At 39.8% G+C, this 20,744-nt stretch overlaps 2 protein-coding genes across 5 annotated transcripts; both read right to left on the minus strand.

The window, feature by feature from the left end:
* Positions 1-2,266: 2,266 nt before the first annotated feature.
* Positions 2,267-11,671, minus strand: erlin1 (ER lipid raft associated 1). Of its 2 annotated transcripts, none has more exons than XM_080481654.1 (12): positions 11,576-11,671; positions 10,520-10,648; positions 10,034-10,115; positions 9,462-9,508; positions 9,313-9,374; positions 9,075-9,200; positions 8,896-8,969; positions 7,070-7,128; positions 6,833-6,924; positions 6,619-6,708; positions 6,434-6,513; positions 2,267-4,566 (listed from the first exon to the last, which is right to left on the minus strand). In XM_080481654.1, the coding sequence occupies exons 2-12, from the start codon at positions 10,630-10,632 to the stop codon at positions 4,378-4,380; spliced, it is 1,014 nt and encodes a 337-aa protein (XP_080337780.1). In that variant the 5' UTR covers positions 10,633-10,648; positions 11,576-11,671; the 3' UTR covers positions 2,267-4,377. The 2 variants fall into 2 exon arrangements, with proteins under 2 accessions (XP_080337780.1, XP_080337781.1); XM_080481655.1 differs by having other exon boundaries at positions 11,507-11,585.
* An 815-nt stretch (positions 11,672-12,486) lies between these two features.
* On the minus strand, positions 12,487-20,321 carry LOC308121101 (inhibitor of nuclear factor kappa-B kinase subunit alpha-like). 3 transcript variants are annotated; one of them, XM_080482177.1, is made up of 22 exons: positions 20,031-20,321; positions 19,410-19,544; positions 19,234-19,328; positions 19,023-19,140; positions 18,879-18,948; positions 18,700-18,788; positions 18,518-18,607; positions 18,282-18,406; positions 17,399-17,506; positions 17,030-17,165; positions 16,711-16,911; positions 16,242-16,344; positions 15,197-15,320; positions 14,969-15,120; positions 14,810-14,871; positions 14,618-14,727; positions 14,248-14,297; positions 13,847-13,955; positions 13,616-13,763; positions 13,455-13,504; positions 13,170-13,269; positions 12,487-12,872 (listed from the first exon to the last, which is right to left on the minus strand). In XM_080482177.1, exons 2-22 carry the CDS (start codon positions 19,512-19,514, stop codon positions 12,816-12,818), a joined length of 2,202 nt encoding a protein of 733 aa, XP_080338303.1. In that variant the 5' UTR covers positions 19,515-19,544; positions 20,031-20,321; the 3' UTR covers positions 12,487-12,815. The 3 variants fall into 3 exon arrangements, with proteins under 3 accessions (XP_080338303.1, XP_080338302.1, XP_080338304.1); XM_080482176.1 differs by lacking the exon at positions 12,487-12,872 and having other exon boundaries at positions 13,090-13,269; positions 20,031-20,261; XM_080482178.1 differs by lacking the exons at positions 12,487-12,872; positions 13,170-13,269; positions 13,455-13,504 and having other exon boundaries at positions 13,640-13,717; positions 20,031-20,223.
* Positions 20,322-20,744: the final 423 nt, after the last annotated feature.

Below are 20,744 nucleotides of genomic sequence, written 5' to 3' on the forward strand. Positions count from 1 at the left end.
GTGTGTGTGTGTGTGTGTGTGTGTGTGCGTGTAGAGAGTGCACATTGCTCTCAATCAGCATAGTTTTCTCTGTGTTGTCTCTACAGGTATTAACTCCTATCTGAGGTTTTAGGCTCTGACTTTTAGAGAAACTATTTCAGTTGATGTTGAAGATATAAAACGCTGTTGACTCTGTCATCTAACGGTTTTTCAAAACAAGTTTATGTTCAGAAGAACAAATATGTTGGACAGATGGAATGTCCATGGAATATTTGCAAGAAAGAAATTGAACAGATTGTTGAAGAGATGCTGACGATATCAGGCGTTACCACATCAGGGTGACTTTGCTCAAGCTAAACATTTCACAGCCTTGGGAGACATAATATAAATGTTTTTCACTGACTTAACAGTGCTCTTTGTGATCAAACCAAAATCTAAGTGAACCTTCAAATCAAATGATAATTTAGGGGGAGCAAGAGAACAAAACACAAAAAAACAAAACTGTCCAAGGGAGACATACTGTATCTATAAACACATAATTCAATTTGGATGTGTAACTTGACAGTAGACTTAAGTAATGACTACAAGGATCACTCACACAGGAAATAAGGAGGGGCTCAGACAGTGAAAACTGCAGCAACATAGCGAAGCTCCTTAGACCATGTTGAACCGGCACACACATGCACAAGATAGACTGTGAGTGAACACTGCAAAACAGAGTCGCTATTGATGAAGGCGCCGCCTGATGAATCACATTTGAGTATCGCAATACTGCAGTCCAGGGCCGGACTGAGTTAGTTAAGAGGGGCCACGCCCTTCTGCATCTCTGGAAGAAGTGAAGGCGGGATGGATCAGTCAGAACCTGGTGATTAGGGGCAAAAGGAAGGAAAGAAAAATGTTGGTTCATCCAGGAAGCAGCTAAATCTGACCTCGACCTCACTTCCTGTGAGTCAGGGCTTTAAACCCAATGACAAAAAAAATAAGACCACCCATTGAATGAAACACAGGCCAGTAGACAAACACATATAAAAAAAAAAAAAACTCCTGTAATATATAAACAAACAAGGATTTCCTCTCTGGAATATGATGCCTGAAATCAGGAAGAAAATGAAGATGTGGGTCAGAGAAAAAGACTCATCAAAACTCAAGAGCAAGAGCTGATGGTTTTAGCTGTGAAAGGACCCCGGAGAGGTCATAAGAGGAAGTCATCCCTCATCTGGTCATTCACGCAGTGGTCACACGCACACTCTTTGAATGTTTCCTGGAAAGTCTGTGTGTGCAGCTGACTGGCCCTGCTGAGGGCAGGACTTGAGGTTTGCAGTCATCCTCTTGCAATGACCATTTCACAGACTCACAAGACACAAACAAAGCCCTGTTTTTGTATTGTTTGGATGACATTGTGTGGGTCAGAACAACAGGGGACTGTGTGATCGATTGTGTTTACATGTGAGCCGAGTGACCGCTGAGGCCTCGTGTTTTCACAGCTTCTCGGCCATCATAATAAAAAATGGGCCAACACACACACACACACAGTAGAATACTTTTCAACTAAAATATTTGTTGGGATGTAAATAATCTGTACAAACATGCTGGTTATGCACAGTGGTGTCGTGGTTCGCACTGGCCTGACAGCAAGAGAGTCCAAGCTTTAAGTCCAGGTTGGGCTGCTTTATGCATTGGAGTTTGCATGTTCGCCCTTTATGAAGAGACGCATGGATGGGATTGTTTCTTTGTATTTGCCTGTTTTGGAAAACTGACCTGTTGAGGGTGTGTCCTGCCTTTTCCTCATAGTTAGCCCTTGAATCAATCCCATGTGTATGAAAACATACTTTTATGAAAGTATGGGGGAAAAGTCATTTGTTTGGTTGAAGATGTCTGAATAAAACTTTTTTTAGCTGTAAAGAATGAGAACATTTGCTTCAGTTAAGGGGGCCTAACTTGGACCAGTAGCTTAGCTGATACAACATTGAAGTGTGGATTGAGAAATAGTTCAGTCTAAATATCCTTTTTGTTGCCCACGTCAGATGGTTGTTTCCTACCTTTACAATTCACTGAACATTTTGCCTGCTCACTGACCAACTGACCCATATTCGAGAAGATAATTGCATCCCCATCCCTGCAATGAGCTTTGTCAAACCGATTCTGTCTTTGACTCACCACTTGGCACCAACTTTAATCCAGCACCTTGTAATTAACCTGATCTACTCATGTAAGACTGTGTTAGCCCTCCCCCTGTTGGCCTCCAGGAGAACTACACAACGTTCACATACACATCCACACAGAGGCGTACCAAAATAGGCTTTATTTGACTTAAGAACATTGTTCAAAACATGGAAACATTTTGCATATAAACCTTTTAAAACAAGGAGACGATGTTTAAATTTCACAGGTTGTACAAAATTGACAGACAGTCATTTTCTTGAGTGATTCAGTCCTCTTGTTTGCATTTTTCTTTTTATTGAACCCACCACCAAAACAAATGCAAGAGTGCAGTCTTTATTTAGAGGTCATGTAAACAGCACATCTTCCCAGCACTCGTCCACCGCACTAGTCGTGTCAGTCTCAGCTAGGATCTAATATGAAGCTGTGCAGTAGAGTAAGAACAGACAAGCTCTAAAAAAGGTTGCGCAGCCGAGTAGAAGTGGAGCCTTTTACGCTGTAGGAGTCACTGGTTTTGCAAAAGTCTCAGTTAAGGCTTAAAATCTAAATATTGGAAGTATCTCTGTGTTTTCTCAAAACAGAAAGTAAAACAAAATCCAAAAGCACATAAAAAGGAGCACAATCCTGGATTTTTTTTAAATTTATTTGTAGTTTTCTAAAGCCCAAGCATCATCAACATCGCCTCAAAAAAAAAAAAAAAAAAGAATCTCGTTTCTGTGACGTACTTGAAGTCACGTTGAGACAAAACTGATCACAGGATTGAATCATTTTCACAAACTAAGTAAAGGGAGTTATAAAACAGTTTAAACTACTTCTGGCTGTTAAAGACTGTAACTGTTGAATTACAACTAACGTAAACAAGCATCAAAATAATGTTTCAGTTGTACTTAAGTTGTCCTTTCATAGACCCACGCCATTGTGATATTGTCACTGTGCTGTAAATAGATAAACCACTGACTGGTGACTTGTTTTGTTTTTTTCCCCCCAAAGAGGAGTTTTCTTCTTTTTTGTTGGGACAGTAAATCATCGCTCGAATCCGACTTAAGCCAACTTATTTGTTGATTTTGGCATTAAGGGGAGTATGCGGTCTGCTCAACACAAATCAGCTGTGTTAATAAAACACATTTCCTGAGAATCTACATTTAACCGAATGTGAACAACAGTGTTGGCAGACAGCCAACTCCTCGACTATTCTAATGATTTAAGTTCAATCTTGTGGTAACTCTTTAAAACTCGACAGAAGAGTGAAAGAAGTGCCGACTTCCTGACAAAAAGCTAAAAATTATTATGTCCTTTGTCTATGCAATCCCACTGTAATGAACTATTAAATCACTTGAGGGGGATAATTTGATTCCTTTTAAGCGGCACAAGCACATTTTCTTGAATTTTCTGTTTGCTTCACAGTAAATGCCACGAGGTCAGCAAACCTCAACCACACCCCGTAACAACATCATTACTAACCACCTCTGCCCCTTTAATAAGAAACATTTGAAGGAATTTAACTGGAGTCAAGTCAACTGGAAATGTGCTGCAATGACTAGTTATGATACTGAAGCGCCTGTAACAAAACCAAAAAGGGGGCTAAAGAGTTTTAAGTTTATCTACTAGCAGCATTTGACATGAGGCATGAAAACCGGTCTTCACACTGACTGGTGCAGAGACAAAACAGCCAACTAGTGACTCAGTGCAAGAGAAGATGGCACAGAGATGACCCTAACCCACTCACACCGTTACATGGCCAATCCAGCCTTTAATTAGTGTCACCTGTCAAAATTCCAGTGCAGCAAAAACCGCTTTGAGTATTCTCCGAAAAAAAATCATTAATGCGTGTTCATCACAAATCATTCTTGCATACAAAAAAAAGAAAAGAAATGCAGCTCCAAAAGCAAAGACACACACGGCACCGATTGCAAGCACATGTAAATTAGGGCGACCGTTAGCTGTCGCCTTCCCAGGCATTAGCACTTTTATGCTGCTGATTTTTGACTATGGCATCAATTTCTTCCCTAAAGCTTTTCCAAACGGTTTAAGGTTAAAGAAGCTTTCCTGTGAGGTCTTCACCCCCTCCCTCACTCAATTCTTGTGATTCAGGTTTAAGACTGAAGTGTGTTCTTCAAACTACGTAGCTGCGAAGCCACCCCCGCCCATCGTCTTCAGTTCTGCGTTTTCGTTCCCACTACCTCTCCTAGACGAGGCCTAGTCAGGCGCCCCGTCCCGTGCAGAGACAGAGCGGCAGACTCACTGTCTGTCAGGCTTCACCTTGAACACGTCCGCTTGATTGGGCAAAGCAGGGGAGCGGGAAGACTTTGGCGGGCCGTTGGTTCCCTCCACAAACATATTGGGGATGTCCTGTCCAAAGTATATCTTACTGTTGGCTGCTATGGCCTGGTACTTCATCAGCTCCAGGTATTCGGGCGTCAACTTCAGCTGTAGAGATTTGGAAGGGGTAAAAATTATTTCAAAAAAGCACGTGAGGAAAAATATGATCATGACAATACTGGTGTGGAACTGAATAAGACGTGACAATGACTCCACCTAACATTTACATCTGTTTACCTTCTCTGGCTCTAATTTAATCCGTTTTTGAACAATGCAGCTTGAGACAAGGGCATATATTAACCATCAAGTCTTATTTACTGTTTCAGAAGCATAAGTCGCCATATACAGTCGCCTTGAGGCTATTTTAAAAAAACACTGGTTATCAACATTGTCTGCAAACGCACGCTTTCACAGCCAAGATGTGCAGATGCTGCCTTGTTCCAGCTGAATTCCCTGCTCATGCTACAAACAACTTCCTATTCTTCTGTTCATTCAGCTTGTAGCGAGGATGGTCCACAATCATCCTGGGTTGTGCCCGAGGCAACTTCTGCTATTTGACCAACAATGAGTTTGGATTTTATTATCATTCAGTGGCTAATTCTGGACGAATGTCAAGTAAAACAATCACAATCCCATCTCCACTTGCTTTCACCTCGACTAATTGGCAGCTTTTATAGTCAAGCTTTTTCCATGTAAGTTTTTTGGGGGGGAGGGGGTAGTCTACGTTTATGAGTATGTTTTTATTGGCACATGACAAATAAAACTTAAAAAAAAAACAAATGCAGGAACAATTTTCCAAGCTCAGGACTGAGGAAAGCCCATTCATGTGCTTCTCAGTGAGAACTGACCGAGAGAAAAGTCATCTGATGTTAGAGCCTGTCTTTCTGAAAAACAATGAAGTCACTATTTGTGTGAATCGGCTCTGTCCCACTTAAAGCAAGTGATGCTGCTTTCAGATGCAGCAAGTTTTACTAAACACAGTCAAAACATTGCTACAAATGGGTGTAAGTGACAAATACTTTACTTCAAAGAAACAGTTTGACAGCGTGTGTGCTCTTAATGTGCCGTCTTGGTCCAAATTTATATTTTCGTGAAATAAGTCTGCATCGATCCATTTTTAGAGCAAGTTATCTTTATCTGGACGTTAGTGATACAATGACTTCTTCATGAAAAACAAACTGTATCAGACTGTGTTAACTGACGTTTAAAAGAGCAGATATCTTTTTCTTTATACATCTCTCGTCTCTTAAATATTAATATACATAATGTGATACGATTTGATTTCCACCCAAAAAATTTAAGTATCCCTAATATCCAGATAATGGTAATTTGCAGTTAAAAAAATGAAGCAATGCAGCAATAAAGTAGAGAAAAGTAGTTCAAAAGTCAGTCAAATTAATTGATGCTGTTATGAGGCCAATTCTAAGCTGATGTGATCAATACAGCCGAGACTTGATAACGGGACCGAGAAACGTAAAGATTGAATGAACCTAACCAGAGTAGTTATTCAGCTCAATTCTTCGAGTCATCTGTAATAAAAAATAATTGTGTCTTTTTCCCTCCGAACAACACTTGTTCTTAATTTACAAACAATCTGGTAAATTCCAGCACAAGACCTGGTTGGAGTTTATCATTAGTGTCACCGCCACATTGCAATATGCCTGATAACACTCCACTATTGGAACAGCACACAAATACCCAGACAAGCGTGAGCAAGTACATTTACTATTTTAGCGAGCTGGGCTGCAAATAAGACAATAAGAACTGTGCCACTTTATAACGAGGAACAATGACTGCACAAAGCAGATTAAAAGATACGAGAATAGAGAAATGAGTATTGTTGTATGAGTACAGAGACAATACAGTATTAAAACTTGTGTTCAGGAGCACACAACATGGCTCTCAATATTTTAAATGTGAGATTAGATGTTTTGTAATGTGTGAATCAATGTAAGAAAACTGTTGTTTTTTTTACCGTGTTTGCTTCCGCAGATTTAGAAGCAGTGTAATACTCTGCATCAGCCTTTGCCTTTTCCCTGGCCATGAAGGCAGCATCTGAAAGTGGGAAGCAGTGCTGAGTATGATGGACACATGACACACCAACATATCAGATCACACAAATCCATCTCACGCGAGGGAACTGAAAGCAGTGATGCCTACCCTCTATCGCAGAGATCTTCTTCTCAGTCTCTTTCTCCATCACCTTCTGTTGGAAATGAATCTCTGCGACTTGGGCCATTTTCTGAGCCTCTGCGGAACAAAAAAAAAATCCCCGATAAAATACATGACACAAGAGCGGTTTAAAGAAGGAAACAAAATTATTTAAGCAAATGAAATGCTTGTGGGCAGATTTACAGTTCAACACCAAATTTACCAATGATGGCTTTCTTCCTTTCAGTCTCCGCTTCCTTTTCCACCACTTTCTGAGTCTGTGCCGTTATTAACAGACGAGTCTTTTCCGCTTCCCTGAATACACACGCAAATAAAATGATCTTCTTTGCAAATATTTTGATTTCTGTGTGGTATTACATGAACCGTGTGGGTGAGTCGCAGAGAAACTGGAGCAAGCAACAACAAGGTTTTACTGCCGAGTACAATTTCATAAACTCACATGAGTTCAAAGTTCCTCCTGATAGCTTCGGGGATCTTTGGCTTGGTAACGCGGACTGCCTTCACAGCGATGGTGTAACGGTGCAGAGGGAAAAGAGAAAGAGAGAAAATAGACCCTCTGATCAAAACTGATATATTTCACAGAGTGGAAATCAGGTTCTCTTTTGTTGTTTACAAAATTTCTCATATATTGGACACAATAATAGATTTTTTTTGGAGCCTCATTTATACCAGCAGTCATCCAACTGATGATTTAAGGATTGATTTTTTTTTTTTATCTGGATGTTTAAAACCACAAATATATATATTTTAAAAAAACCTGCACCGTAATACCCATCAATCGAATGGTTTATAAACCAACAGCAGCGCACAGTAAACTGCTGCAGGACAGATTTATAGTTGTATAATGGAGTTGATGGCCGATAACATCAGTTCAGGTTTGGATACATATCCAACATTGAATTTCTCCATTTGAAAGCACTGCGGTAACACTACATTGCTGCGAGAGCTATGCAGTAATATTTTCACTGTCTCTTGTTCGGACAATAATGCCGATATGTTCTCAAAACAACAGTCGATGTCCGATCAAAGCCACCACAATACTTCTTTGATCATTTAAAATAACTACACACTGTGAGGTTTTTGGCAATCTGAGACAAAAGATAAGTGATAATGACAATATCTCTGATCAAGACTGCAAATCTCTGGTCTTATGTTTGAAGCTGAGGGGGTTCACAGATGGCCAATGTCATGGCTGCCGTTTTCGGACGGCATCAGAATTTTTTTATGACCGACACTTTGCCACACGGCCCAGTGTGAATGCTGCTACGAGCTTCACCAGCGCAGCACAAAGACAACAGTTCACAGATTCCCAAGGAAGTGAAATGCTGGACCACATCCACATTCTCCGTCTACCACAATGAATAGCCATTTCACTGCACAGAAGTGAAACGAGAACAACCTCTTTTTGTTAACTCAAATTTTTGATATGAAAGCTGATTAATGTATAAAGTTGTCGATATCACTAAATATGGAAAAATGTGATCTTACTCCAAGGAAAACCTTGTTACCTGAGACTGAGATGGATGTTTTTAATTATTATTACTACACACACAAGCACACAATGCTGTGTGACTTGACCTTCTTTCACAAGTTTTACTGCCGATCTCAGCGCATTCTCACTGTTAAGGGTCAAGGCCTCGTTACATGACGACTGACTGGAAACAGCATTCTTTTGCCATTTTAGTTTTTCTTAAGAGTTTCCTGTTTACATAGTAACATTTTGATGAGCTAACAGGCTCTCAGTTAAGAGCAAGAAGGAAACAGCATGCTAAAATCTGTCCTTTTCATTGTGGTTAATCTGATTGCACATGTGTAGAAGAAAGAATTACTGGAACAGTTGTGTGCGCGTGTGCATTACACTGCATTTCTAAAAATGTTTCTGTTTTCATTTTAAAACATGGTCAATTAAACAGAGCCTCAGACGTTTTCCCATTAATTCAGCTCTAAAGAAAGAATTGAATATGTGCAAGTCCATGTCCTGATGGGTTAGTCTGCATTCTCCATATACCTGCTGCTACTGCTGGGTTCTGGCTGGTGAGAGTGTAGTACATGCTCAAAAAACTTCACAACAATTTATGAAGCATGCACAGTAAACTGAAATAGTTTTCAGCAAGCTGTAAGCTTATTTTCAATCAGGCTATAAACTATTCTGTTATCAAAGTTTTAAACAGTCAGTGGGAGAAATCTGTTGTAGTAGAACAGTAATTAACCGATTTCATTGAAACTACAAATACAAGCCAGTTAAACGTGCTTGTGGTTACATACCTGTATTGTAAGACCAGGTGCCATTGCATTAAGATCCTTCTGTAATGCAGTTTTTAAGTTCTCATCGATAATGTCTGCAAATGACCAAAAGGAAAAAATAAATCAACTGTTAATGATTCTGCATCAGATGAATTTAAAGATGAGCACATTTTGTGTCCTGCAAAGAGGCGACTTCTTACCAAACAACTCAATGTAGACTTCCTGTAGTGTGTGGACACTGCAGAACTGGTTGAGTTCATGGTGAATCTTATTGAAAATGAGAGTTTTGTCATAATCAGCAGTGTAGTTCCTCACTATGTCCACCACTGTTGGAGAAAGAACAAAAGCAACAGTTACTGAAATGCGCCACAGCCCAAAGGGTTATTGAGTGAAGCAAATGAGGAACTCTTGTAATGTTGACATTTGAACACACTGTACCTGCTGTAGGGACCAACATGTTCACTACTTCTATCCTGTCGAAATAGATCATCACACCACCACTGTGAAGGGAACACATTTGTTAAAATACGCTGTTTTCAAGCAGGAACCTAATATGTTGGCAGCTACATCGGGAGGATCAGTTGTACCTCGTTCCACAAGGCACATTCTTGATCTCATCGGTTTGCAGAGTCGTCTGAAACATAGGTTGAAAACATCATGCGGCAAGAGCACAAAAATGTCAATGATTTAAGTCATGTGTTACACAATCATATTCAGAGTGCAAAAGATCATGAAGGACCAATCATTTGTTTGAATTTAACATTTCAACAATTCATGCATCACATACATTCAACTTAAGCATGGTTCATAAAAGCAAAAAATTGAATCTGTCGAGTAGAATATTTTCTGGTCATTTAAGTCTTATGAGGGACAAAACGTAAATTTCTTAATTTACTATAGCGAAATAAAAAAGACCACCCTGTGTTTTAAAGACAAATATATGTGCTATTCATATATAGTAAAACAAAATGTAGTAGGTTAACTTGGGGTAAGACCAAGCCACTGTTGCCATGGTTGAGTGACAACTGTTTGCATGCTTCAGCTAACTTATTTATAGATGATCCAATTCTGGTTTCATGAGCAGCACCTCGTGGTGGAGTCCTACATTAGAAACACCTCAGCTGAAAGGCCACATTTCAGGACTGCAAGACTCACTCACCTGTACTGCTCTGTAGGTGGTAATGAAAGGCAGCATAATGTGATATCCCGGGCCATTTGGCGAGGTCAGCAAGGCTCCACCTCTGAAACAAATATAAACAAGTTATTTGGTCTGAGTTGTCAACAAAACCTGTTTTAATCAGAAATGGATGGACATTATACGACAGCAAAAAAAATGGACTATTCAGGTGTAAAAGAAAATCAATAGCTATGGCTTTTTTTTTATATAGCTATAGCATAGTTGACATTTTTGTATTCCTTTAACTGTATGATCTAACAGGTGTGGATCACATTGCGTTTTATCTGAATGACTATGAAACAGCATCACTTATGAATCCTTTATTTCTTTGTTGAAACTGGTCTGGAAAATATATAGAACTTAGAAGAGATATTCTTTCAAGATCTGGGTTATATATATGCTAACTATATCCTTATATCTTTAGCCAAATACAGATATTAAACGTTGCAACGGTCAATGATGGGATACCTGTAGTAAACCGCAAGATGCCCTTCTTCTATCTTGTGAATAGAGGAGTGCAACATGATGGCCATCACTCCTGCTATTGCTGCAAATACTGCCCCTACATGTGGCATCGTCATCCTTACTAGCACTCACCTGCAGGAGAAGAAAGAAGCATAAACATATAGAAACGTTTAGACAACATAAAGTACTCAGGGCATTTTTGCACCTAAAAAACTGTCAACTGCAACTTGCAAGATGTGTTTACTTCCTGGTTTGCCATAAAGTTTATCCTAATGCCCAACTTCACTAAAACTTTACAATAGGCTCAGTTAGAGCAAACTAATATATAACTACCGTAGACTGGGCTATCAAATTGAGGAAGCATTGTATGGGTTTTGGAGAAAGAGTGCAATTGCAACAATACATGGCAATAAAAGTCCTGCTGTTAGAGAAGAGTGCCCTCTTATGAGTATATTCTGTTATAAAAACACCACATAGGCTCATGACGGCTTCCTCCCACAGCATAATCTGTGTTTACTCCCACTGTAAATGATTAGTCAGTTTAGTTTACGCTTAAATAAATCATTACATAGAGCCGATCACGTATGAAGTCCTGCAACACCATGAGATATATTTCTGTGCTGCATCATCTCCATCACGGGCGGTGAGCGGGCGGAACGTACAGGCGTTTCAATCCAGGTGTGTGCAGGTTCCTGATGTAATTCACTTGAGTTTAAACAGCGAGCGCAAACATTAGCTTTAAGAGTGACTCCAGCAAATACTTCCTCTGTCAACTCACGAAGCAGCGCGGTCAACACTTGAACTATGCGTCTTGCATTGGAGAACCGCCACTGAAATCAAGTATTGTGGCAGAAGCAGAGAAACGGGTGGTAGCATTATGAGACTGTGTTAGCTAGCAACGAGCTACCGCTTAGTTGAGGAAGACAGCCGCCGAGCTTTAGCTTCGTGCTAACGCTAGCCTGCCTGGTTAATGGCGTAAAACAAACTCACTCGGGATAAAAATCACCCGGCTGGTAGGCGCAAGAGTGATAAGTTGGCTTCATGACAAACAAAATTTACCTCTGAATTGAAACCGTCTTGCCTGCTGGTCTTATCATTCAGCGAACCATCCCCCTCGCCCCGTCACTCACTACGCCTCCCACAGGTTTCACGAGCGAGTAGCCCCTCCGCGCAGCGTGCTGCCTTCACGGACTGTCAGAAATAGAACGCTCACTCTGACATGTATGTGATGAGAATCTGATTGAAATAAAGTAACTAAACTTTTTAATTTAAATCTCATCAAACAGGCACTTTCAATTAAACACAGTCGTGAATATCTGTATTACTATTTAAGTTAAATACAAGTAAAATATAAAACAACCCTCAGAGTGTTTAGATTACAATATTACACACTGCACATGAACCGACCTTTAAATTCCAGTGTGAATCTGCTGGACTTTAGCCATTGTTGTCCTGATTGTAAAGTCATATTTTTCTTAGTTTGATTGTGTTGCCATCCATGACGGTATGTTACCTGAAGATTTTCTTCATGACATAAATATTTCACATGTTGTTTACATGTTAAACATTAGCGTCACATGAAGTGAGCAGAGTGCATTTTCAGCCATTCAAAACTTAGCATAAACACAGTCTCATATTCTTACAGTAATGGAAGACAAATATTCTTGTTCTTGCTGACCCTCAATTTTTTGCTTGGAACCTCTAATGCAAGTTTTCAAATTAGATAAAGAAATACAGCCTCTACGTATTTCTTTTTCTGATTTGGAAACTTGTAACCATCATGTCTGCATTTATTTGCCACTGTCTGTCTTTTACAGTGCTGTATTTTCAATGAACTTGTATGAAGAAGTATAGCCTCCACATAGATGTAGCATGTATAACTTTGTGAGAATGGATAACTGTAATAAACGGAGACAAACACATTATCAAAAAAAAAAGCCCCCCCAAAAACAAATACAGAACAACAGATTAAATTGACTATTTATTCATTAAAAAAAAAAAATCATTTATATTCCTTCATGTATAGTTTGCAAGTTGTCAGCAGCAATGTTTTACTCTTATCAATATTACAAATAAAATAAATACATCATTGTTACAGCTGGAAATACCCGTTAACATTCTATAATAATGTTTACATTAAGTTTTAACATGAACACTTTACCACAACAGGCTGTTACACACATTACTGTCTCACAGCATTACATACAGTACATGTAAATAAGACAGTACAGAATTACTAAGTTTTCAGATAGTGTAACTTTGATAAGGCACTTGTCACAATACATTCTCTGGCCAGTTTCTATTTTTGCGGTTCAGCATTTAGTGCTTCATACTGAGTCCAGCTCCAATCCAGATCCTAGAGAGAAGAGAAACATGTTTATACAGTGCGATTGAACATGACATCGTGGTTTCCTCTCAATAACAACGTGATACAGGTAAATCTGCGTTGTCTTGTGAAGACTAAGTACCCAGATGGTTTTCAGTTGGAAAAGTAAAACATGATGAGTTATAATATTCACAAAAAAATAAATCTGATTATTTTCAAGAACTGCCCTCTAGCATAAATAGGGAATCCCTGTGTTTATATACAAGGTGTTACTTTCGAGATGGTCTTATATGGATGTGCACAGTGCTTCACATTTGCATACCATACCTTGACACTGTTCTCCGTCTCCTGGGTGGCGTCTTTCAACAGAGATGCAAGCTGACTCAGATAACGCTGATTTTCATCCAGCAACTGATGGACCGTTTCTCTGCAAGAGACAAATGACTCTGACACAACTGCATTTCTTCAATTTATCTAAAGCAAGCTACTGAACCTTGATGTGCAAAGAGTCTTAGGAGTCATACCTTCTGGCATATTTGTTACTTGTACAAAATTGGATAAAACAATATAGTGTGTGAAGCTTTAGCCAAAAAGAAATGGTTCAAATCTCACCTGTCAGTGGGCTGTTGTATAAGTGATTGTGATGGAGAACTGCTCTGGGCCTAAAAACACAACCACACACTGTTTTAGTGATGCCACAGTAGTGCTTTTCTGCGTTTAATACAGTAACTGCACTTTAATCACTATCTCACCATGGACTGAGTCATACTTACACATGCAATTCTGAGGAGGTACCAGAATTCTTTTTGTCTTTTCATTTGCATCTGCATCACGGCTGCTTCTGCAGTTTTTATGTTTTCTACCGCCATCTCCAACTTAGGGAACAAATCCATGATGCGTTGCTTACAAACCAGTATTGTGCTAGAGAAAAGAGGAGCGTTACTGCACTTGTCCTGAACTTTACATACTCGTGGGTTGATTTGAATTCACTCTGAATAAATTACCTTAGGTGAGTGTACAAGTCTTTCAGCACTCTGTCCTGGTTCTGCACTGTCTGGAGGATGGCTCGCACCATGTCTGAGCTGTCGCTGTAGCCATGTGGAGGGTCAGGGCCTGCAGGAAGCACACTGAAGTGATCATCTATGTGTAATAATATAATACGATGTCCATTACACTCTGTGCTTTTTCACATTCGTGCTGAAGATTTAATGAAACAATGGGGATCCTATGACACATTTGTTCAGAGACCTGCTGCACGTCTTACAACTTTTTCATTACAACTGAAATGTATCCATAGCAACAAGCTTTAGATGTATTCAGGACTGTAACTGGCTTCGGACGGACAATACAACAGCCATTATAATCCATGCCTAGTAATTTTCATTATGCAATGATTTGGACTAACTTTTGCATTTGGCCTTCAGTTGTTTGTAGAGTTCGATAGCCTTGTTTTCACTGCAAAACAAAAAACAAAATAACTTGCACATGACCGTAAACATCTGTCGTCAAACAACAGTGCAAATAGACTTCAATTTAAATTCTGAAAAAAAGCTTATTAAAGTCACTATAAAGAGCAAATTTAGTAAAGCTTTTTATGAGTAATGCACTATTTGTGCTCAAAACAGATTTTATAAATCAACAAAAACTATTTTAGGTGTAAATGTTTTGAAGGGTCTGAAAAGATTAATGCAATATAAACATGTTTTGATGTACATACAATTTCATAAAAATGCGCAACTATTTCTTAAAGGGAATCACATTGCAAAGATACTAACAGCTGCTCCATCACATCCCCTTGTTTCCTCGCAAAGGGACTCCTCTGGAGTTCCACAATCTCGGAGTGTAGCGCCACAATCTCTTCATCGAGATAGCCCACATCTGCAACCTACATCAGGAGAAACCATAGAACTGCATGACGTCTTTAAGGAAACTGTTGTTTGATTATCCCCGATTTAACAATTTCTTACCTTTGTAAACTCATCAGCCTTCTCGTCATTCTCTTGCCAAGTCTTCAGCATTTTTTCCGACGCTTCAGATTAACACAGCAAGAAGAGATAGTCCAATTACAACCTTCACAAAGACCTAATGAGTGAATATGTCATGACAAGGCATTAACAACTACTCACAGATGCCAGTGTTGCTTTGCTTGGTGTACTGCTCAAGGTCGTGCTGGATGCTCATCTTAAAGAAAACCAGTTTGGCTTTGAGCTGCTGCGACTGGGAGAAGAGCAGGTTCTTGTACCGCGTTAAGTTGGTGTTGTAACGCAGCAGACTCAGCCTGCACGGACACAAACACAAGTTAGGAACATTTCACTTGTGGGTCTTTGCATTTATGTGTTTGTACATGTACCGACATGGCAGCCCGCTGCCCCTGGTAGAGGCGGATGTAATCTTCTTTCAGCCCACAGATGTAGCTGACTGCTTCGCCCCACACCTTTCTGAGAGCCGTCAGCGGCAATTGCGTCTTTGTCTCCCTGACTGAGAATATAAGAAGAACATGATTTTATATAATAAGCAGATTTTGAATTACATAAACCATGCACAAAAAGTAAGGGCATTTGTGTTTGGAAAATTATTATTTAGCTTTAACAATACTGAAAAGCCAGTTTGAAAGCCGTTTATCAGTGACAGAAGATTTGGGAAATCTTTCTTTGGCATAACACACATACTTCGCCCTGCTGCTCATCCCACAAATGCATGTTGCTTAGAAAATGTTTCAAATGGAAACCATCAAACCTTCTAATACTATAAAAATTGCCAAACTTTGCCACAACAAAGCCACAATCTACAGAAAACTAATATCTTGATTTTTAATGCTTGGTTTAGTAATTAATCTGACAAATAGAAACACAGTTTTTGCTATCATTCTAATTGTAGTTTTCTCTTTGCAGATCTTAAACTCAGCTTTTATTCTCCAATCCCATTATCCTCCCAGAAACATCTGGAACAACTGTGAGCAGCGGGCGTCCAGAAATGACTAAGTCACAGTGTCTGGTTTCACATTTTAATTATAGCCACTAACTCGTCCCTGCAACCCTACCAATATAAAGAGAAACAGTCTTTTGATTTAAGAGAGCAATCTAGTGAGTCAAAATAGATTGAAACGTATACACAGAGCATTTATTTTTAGCCTCTTATTGCTGCCATGTGATAGTCTCACCACTATGAGTTGTTGGGCTCCATTGTTTCAGAGTTGACACGACTGCTTATCCTTCTCTGGTTTTTAGAAGTTGTTTATTTTTTTTTTTAAATCATTCAAACTTGGCTGAGTGACAAGCTGATTCTGTTATTACAATACAGACGTTCAGACAATAATCTTTATTGATATTAAAGCAAAAGTCACTAATATCTGATATCGAAGTGATTCAAAAAGAGCTGAAATTTGTACAAATATCTTACCGATAAAGTTGACACTGTCGGGCAGTGGTCTGGCAGTCAGAGGTCCCGAGTACTTGGTTAGGCTCTTATCAAAAAGAAAAACTATGCAGCTGTCCCAGCCACGCTAGAAAGAAATTATGAAAATAATGTTAATAATATGTCATATTACTACATCGCACACTGGCATGAATCGGAGGTTGACATTGTTGATGCTTACAGGTGCCTGTATGTTTGAGAAGATAATCATTTTTCATTACAACCCAGCGAAAGTCCAGTTTACTACACTGATTGAAACCTGAAGTAAAATAATGAATTTCCATGACAAAGAAGCACAGTGTGGTGTAATTCAGGATGCTCCTACATTTCAACACAAACCAACACATTTTGAAGGTGCAGAAAAAACCCCAAAACAGTATTAGGGGTAAACTGCTAAAGAAACACCTGTTTGACGTTAAGCGTTTTTGTTTGTTTATGTTTGTGTGTCACGTACCAATCCGTCTGGCAGACAGTGTGCTGGCGGCCTGCGTGGGTCAAGGGACATTCCCGTTTCCAGTAGCAGCTCTTGACTCAGCGGGGAGATGTTGGACTGACTCTGTGTTTCCAGACGAAGCTGCAGGGAGTGCAAGCTTTCCTCAGCACCCAAAACCACCGAGTGCAGCTGGGCTGACGTCATGTCCAACACATGAATGACCTGGTCGAACAAATGTGCATAATCACAATTCCATTTGCTTGCTACCCTACAATTACAGGGCATGTATAAAAACCGTTAAAGCTTTCCAATAGCCCGTTTAGATATAAACAAGGTGAACCTTCATGTTGAGAATATTCTGCAGAGCAGCGTAGCAGGAACGTTTGTTTATGTCCGGATCCAAACATCCACCGCGCTCTGCAGGGTCCCACAGTAACAACATCTGCAGGAGAGACTCCACCGGTTCCAACAAGGGCCTGTAAACAAACACACACACACACACACACACACACACACACACACACACACACACACACACACACACACACACACACACACACACACACACACACACACACACACACACATATGCACGCACATATGCACGCACATATGCACACACACATTTAATATTTGTTATACATTGATTAGATGAGGGACTTTTTTTGGAGTCAGATTAATACTCCTAAAACATTCCTTTGGTCTTTACCTGCTCAGATTGTTGGGATATGGAAGATGTGAAGAGAATCTGACTTCTCCATTCATGTCTTCTACGGCCATAATGTCTTTTGGACCTTTGTTCCTGACTTTACTTGTACTGGAATAGCGAAACAAGATTGTTTACAAGGAACAAGGACAATAAAAACAATACACAAACAGAAAACTAAAATCACAAAATCTCCCAGTCTACAGTAACAATAGTTACAAACATTTTATTTATTAAAAAAAGTGCAACATGCAAATTCCACACAGAGGTCCATACTCAAACCACAGAAGTGAGAGACCAGAACATCGCAGAGTGAGACTATCTACCATATCCCTGCTCTAATAAGCCCAGCAGTGTTCGGTATTGAATTTATTTTATTCATGTCAAGTATCTTGAAATATCTTGAATCTAAGATTCAGTTCATCTCAGTTTATTGACTAATCTGTGGGTCTTTTAATTGCTGACACTGGTGAAAAATAATGACCACCCATTTCCCAGTCTTAACAAGCCACCTGAAATGTTTTATGCACAGATTGAGAGTTGACATCCAAAAGTTAATTAGGCTATAACTATACAGAACACATCTCATTTACAAAAGCTGCAATGAGAGGTTTTTAGAAATCAAAACAGACTTGAAATTATTAATCATGTAATGAACTATATCAATTCATTCTTTAATTGACCATAGTTGGCAGCAAGACAGTCAGGTAGTTCTTCATTTAAATTGATCTGCATGTAAACATTAATCAACAGTTACGCTAACAACTCATTGATATATGTAGTCATAATCTTGGGAATGATCAATTGTTAAATCCCCTAAAACTAAGAATTTTAATGATATACGTAGGGTTGGGTACTTCAGTATGTAGACAGTTGCTTTACTCACCATTGTACAGGCTGCATGTGGTGTAAGAAAGGCCGAAAGCCACAGATGCTTTCAAACAACACAGTTCCAAAGCTCCAATAGTCCACAGCCACCGTGTATGGTTTACTCTCAAACAGCTCTGGAGCCTGACATACGTACAGGTCAGATTTATATTGACTAATGAAAAGATGCAATAATCATTAAAAAAAAAAGAAGAAAAGAAAAAAAAAGCCACATAATTTATGCAAAAAACTCACCAAATACTGGAGAGTTCCAACAAAAGATGTGCAGAGACTGCCCTGATCAAGGTCCTTTGCATATCCCAGATCAATAATTTTATGGACAAGCTGAAGGAAACATACACGTGTAATGAAAGCATAACTGGTAAATGAGATTGGAGAATTGATCAGGCTGCATGCAGAAAAGAAAATTAGTTTACCTTCCCATCAATATCTTGGAGAACAATGTTCTCTGGCTTTAGATCCCTGTGAATGATCTTATTTTCATGGAGATATTGGATACCAGAACCTGTTTTTGCAAATAAAACAAATTTCCAATCAACTTTTAAGCATCAATACAGTGATCTTGCTTTTAAGTTAAAGTTGTTGGCAGCATTACCAATATCACTTAGCAGCGAGAGGACCTCACTCTCCTTCAACCCACAGCAGTTTTCTGGTTTATTCAGCAACTAAAAGGTAAATCAGTCAAGTTAAACGCTTGAAAATACACTGTAAACAATCTCAAAGAATATGAATGTGATACCTTGCGTAGGTCCCCTCTGGAGCAGTACTCCATAGCCAGAAGTGGTAAGTCATTTAAAGCGATGGTGTTCAACTCCTCAGGAACTTCTCGTGCCTGAACAACGTTCACATGGTTCAGCCTGCAGCAGAAAGAGCACAAACACATTGTGATTGTTTGATATGAAGCCAACGGACAGCGAGGCCATCATGAGCAACGGATGATTCAGTCTCACTTCTTCATGATCTGAATTTCTCTGCTCCAGCGGGCTTTGTTCTCTGGGTTCAGCTCCAGGCGGCAAAGTTTCACAGCAATCTTGGCTCCCAACTCCTGCCCCTCACACAAACAGGAGGTAAGATGCTTTTGGTTCTGGTGTATATGTTAGACGTAGGGTTGGGTGAGAGGACTTACAAGGTGCTGGTACAGGTAGACATTCCCAAAGCCTCCTGTTCCAAGTCTCTCCTTCAACTCCCAGGAGCCACACAGCTGGCTCTGTCTGAGTGCAGGCCGCTCCATAGTGGCAGAGATGCGAAGCTGTCACATAAGCTGAGGAGGCAAAACAAACACAAATTTTTTTAATCCGTTTGCAGAGGTTTGCACCTCTCTGCTAATCACAATAAAGTCTTCTTGTAATACAACTTTTTAATTCAAGCACACATACTCCCTTATTATTGAGGCCACAATATCCGCAGACTGTATCTAAACATCACATAGCCAATATTAGAAATGTATTATTCGTTTTTTTATAATACACATATTTGTATTTGCAAACCCTTTTCTACTGAATAACCCGAGTGTAATCGTATCTTAATCACAGTTCACATATAACAAATAGTTTTAATTGATTACATATTCCAGTGGTGCTTTTAGAAGTTTGTAAATGTTTTATTCAATCTGTACACAGATTTCCTAGCTGGAAGTCACTCGTTTGTTTGTGAGACTTTTGTTGGGTCGAGTTAAGATAAATGACTCAAGTACAAACAAAACAAGCAGCAGAATCAACCTCTGCTTGTAGAAAGACGATCGGCTCACCTGTCCAGGGGTTTCAGGATGGTGGATGACAGCTCACTTCGGGAGTTAAAACATTGTTGCGTGTTCACAGTTCACCAAAACCACCGTGTTGTTGTTTACGGTCCGTTTTCTAATCCACTCCTCGGGCGAGGAGATCAAACCGCTTGGAAACACACCGTCACACCCTGAACCCATCAAACATGACTTCAATGTTGAGTTTTCCCGTATTGTCTTATCGTGGAAATTGACACTGCTCGAATTCAGCGCAAAGTGAAAGTACAGGGAGAGGCTGTTAGTGCGCATGCGCGTCCGGCGGCACGGCGGCGTGGGGCTGTGAGCAGGACAGTTCCCACTGAGGGGGGATTTCCACCAACCAAACACCCACTCCAGAAACCGCTTGACGGTTAGGTTTAGAACTGTGGGGTGGGTGTGGAATAAGCCTGCTCTTTGTTATTTTGCTGCACCAACAAAGCTGGATCCATTACTGGCTGCCAAATTGAGGTATTTCTAAAAACCTTGGCAGTGGTTTGATTTGTCCAGTAGATGGCGCCACGTGCACAGCCTCTGGACTGAAACGAATCTGAAAAGCTCGCGGGTGACAGAGGAAGCAAAACCTCTGCTCTACTCATGTGAAATTAAAGTTACTGTCACGTCCTCCATACGAGTAAAAATGCCACTCACCTTTTCAATTAGTAATTTGACTGCATTATTAGTACTATTCAATCCATCCAACTA

This window comes from Lipophrys pholis (genome assembly GCF_963383615.2).
Source record: "Lipophrys pholis genome assembly, chromosome: 15".
NCBI classification, from domain to species: Eukaryota; Metazoa; Chordata; class Actinopteri; order Blenniiformes; family Blenniidae; genus Lipophrys; species Lipophrys pholis.

Coding starts and splice junctions, on each gene's coding strand:
- LOC308121101 (XM_080482176.1), bottom strand. CDS start 19,514: ATGGAGCGGCCTGCACTCAGACAGAGCCAGCTGTGTGGCTCCTGGGAG. Junction 15,321..16,241: donor CGACAGTGTCAACTTTATCG/GTAAGATATTTG, acceptor TTATATTCTCAG/TCAGGGAGACAAAGACGCAA. Junction 14,872..14,968: donor GCAAAGCAACACTGGCATCT/GTGAGTAGTTGT, acceptor GTTAATCTGAAG/CGTCGGAAAAAATGCTGAAG.
- erlin1 (XM_080481654.1), bottom strand. CDS start 10,632: ATGACGATGCCACATGTAGGGGCAGTATTTGCAGCAATAGCAGGAGTG. Junction 9,375..9,461: donor AATGTGCCTTGTGGAACGAG/GTACAACTGATC, acceptor TTCCCTTCACAG/TGGTGGTGTGATGATCTATT. Junction 7,129..8,895: donor CACCTGGTCTTACAATACAG/GTATGTAACCAC, acceptor ATCGCTGTGAAG/GCAGTCCGCGTTACCAAGCC.